At 55.7% G+C, this 2500-nt stretch overlaps 1 protein-coding gene across 1 annotated transcript in view; it reads right to left on the bottom strand.

The window, feature by feature from the left end:
• The window catches only part of LOC132254790 (pollen-specific leucine-rich repeat extensin-like protein 1), a 1221-nt gene extending 884 nt beyond the window's left edge, over positions 1-337 (bottom strand). Inside the window, exon 1 of the mRNA XM_059741308.1 lies at positions 1-337. This exon is cut by the window's left edge and continues 884 nt beyond it. Coding sequence (XP_059597291.1) covers positions 1-337 — 337 coding nt within the window.
• Positions 338-2500: the final 2163 nt, after the last annotated feature.

A 2500-nucleotide genomic window follows, 5' to 3' on the forward strand; every position in this document is an offset into this window, starting at 1 on the left:
TCGAGCCGAGACGGGGAGGGACGGGGCCGAGTGCGCGGGGAGGGCACTCGTTGCATGGGGGGGGAGGGCGTGTCCGCATGGGGGGCATGGGACGCGTCCGGGGTGCAGCGTGTACGGGGCACGGGGTGACTGCTGTTGCGTGCGAGGGCTCCCCACGGTGTCGCGGGCGTGCTCTCTTCGCATTAGCGTGTCGTGGGCTTGAGGGTGGCATATGCGGGGGCGCCATGCCTAGGGTGGCATGGGCGGCCTGCACGCCAAGGGCGGCACGCGCTGCAGCGTGCCTGGGCGGGTGGTGCTGCCAGCCCACTGAGGACAGCACCCCCCCCTTAAAGAGCATTTTGGGCCGTTTTGGAAATGCCTTGAGGAGACATCACCCATGCTTGAGGAGACATAATGCCATTTTTTAATGAAAAAAGAGTTTTTAATTCCGTTTTTTTTGCTGAATCTCTTTATAATAATTATATGAACCCAAGGAAAAAAAATAAAAAAAATTTCGGCCCAGAAAATATTTATTTTAATTTTTTTGTCCGAAAAATAGGGAAAAATAGGGAAAAATAGTAAAAAATACCAAAAATTAGTGAAAATATTTTTAAAAATTGTATTTCACATGGGAAAAATATCTGGAATAGGAACCCATGAATTAATGCAACTTATCTCTCAAAAATAATTTCTTTTTTCGATTTTTTTACTTAAAAAATAGTAAAAATGAGGAAAAAATAGTGTAAATATTTTTAAAAAATGTATTTCACATGGGAAAAATATATGGAAGACGAATTCAAGGATTGGTGAAGCTCTCTTGGCAAAAAAATATTTTTTTTTTAGTTTTTTTACTTAGAAAAGTAGGGGGAAAATGGGGAAAATAAGTAGAAATTACTTTAAATATTTTTAAAAATTGTATTTGATATGGGAAAAAGACATCTTAAAAAAGAATCCAAGGATTGTCCAAACAAAATTTATTTTAAAATTTTTTTACTTAAAAAAACCATATAAAAAAATAGCGAACAACCTTTGCAACATGAATCCATGGATTAATAACATTCCGTGATTAGCAATAGACCATAATCCGGAACCTTGCCAAGGCATCAGGGTCGAAATCCAGATAGGGCATGCACCATGTGTCTTGGCACAGCCCTTACCACCATGGAATGGGTCATTACAGGTGTCGTGGCACCATGGCATGGGCGTCGTGGCATGCGAGACATGTCGTGCCTCGGGCCGTGGCACGCATCATGGCATGGGTCACGTGTCCTAGCACAGCCTCTAGCACCATATCGAGGGTCATTGTAGCTTCCGTGGCACGGGAGGTGGCACGCGTAATGTGTCTTGGCTCGGCTCGTGGGCACCAAGCAAGGCCACATGGCACGCGTCGCGTGTCTTGGCTCGGCTCGTGGGCACCAAGCAAGGCCACATGGCACGCGTCGCGTGTCTTGGCTTGGCTCGCGGGCACCAAGCAAGGCCCCGTGGCACCTTGGCTTGGCTCGCGGGCGGGCACCATGCAAGGCCTCGTGCCACCTTGGCTTGGCTCGCGGGCACCAAGCAAGGCCCCGTGGCACGCGTCACGTGTCTTGGCTTGGCTCACGGGCGGGCACCAAGCAAGGCCCCGTGGCACGTGTCGCGTGTCTTGGCTTGGCTCAAGGGCGGGCACCATGCAAGGCCTCGTGCCACCTTGGCTTGGCTCGCGGGCACCAAGCAAGGCCCCGTGGCACCTTGGCTTGGCTCGCGGGCGGGCACCATGCAAGGCCTCGTGCCACCTTGGCTTGGCTCGCGGGCACCAAGCAAGGCCCCATGGCACGCGTCGTGTGTCTTGGCTTGGCTCACGGGCGGGCACCAAGCAAGGCCTCGTGCCACCTTGGCTTGGCTCGCGGGCACCAAGCAAGGCCCCATGGCACGTGTCGCGTGTCTTGGCTTGGCTCACGGGCGGGCACCATGCAAGGCCTCGTGCCACCTTGGCTTGGCTCGCGGGCACCAAGCAAGGCCCCGTGGCACCTTGGCTTGGCTCGCGGGCGGGCACCATGCAAGGCCTCGTGCCACCTTGGCTTGGCTCGCGGGCACCAAGCAAGGCCCCATGGCACGTGTCGCGTGTCTTGGCTTGGCTCACGGGCGGGCACCATGCAAGGCCTCGTGCCACCTTGGCTTGGCTCGCGGGCACCAACCAAGGCCCCGTGGCACCTTGGCTTGGCTCACGGGCGGGCACCATGCAAGGCCTCGTGCCACCTTGGCTTGGCTCGCGGGCACCAAGCAAGGCCCCGTGGCACCTTGGCTTGGCTCGCGGGCGGGCACCATGCAAGGCCTCGTGCCACCTTGGCTTGGCTCGCGGGCACCAAGCAAGGCCCCATGGCACGTGTCGCGTGTCTTGGCTTGGCTCACGGGCGGGCACCATGCAAGGCCTCGTGCCACCTTGGCTTGGCTCGCGGGCACCAAGCAAGGCCCCGTGGCACCTTGGCTTGGCTCGCGGGCGGGCACCATGCAAGGCCCCGTGCCATCTTGGCTTGGCTCGCGG

The sequence above is a fragment of the Vitis vinifera genome, chromosome 2 (assembly GCF_030704535.1).
Source record: "Vitis vinifera cultivar Pinot Noir 40024 chromosome 2, ASM3070453v1".
Classification (NCBI taxonomy): domain Eukaryota; kingdom Viridiplantae; phylum Streptophyta; class Magnoliopsida; order Vitales; family Vitaceae; genus Vitis; species Vitis vinifera.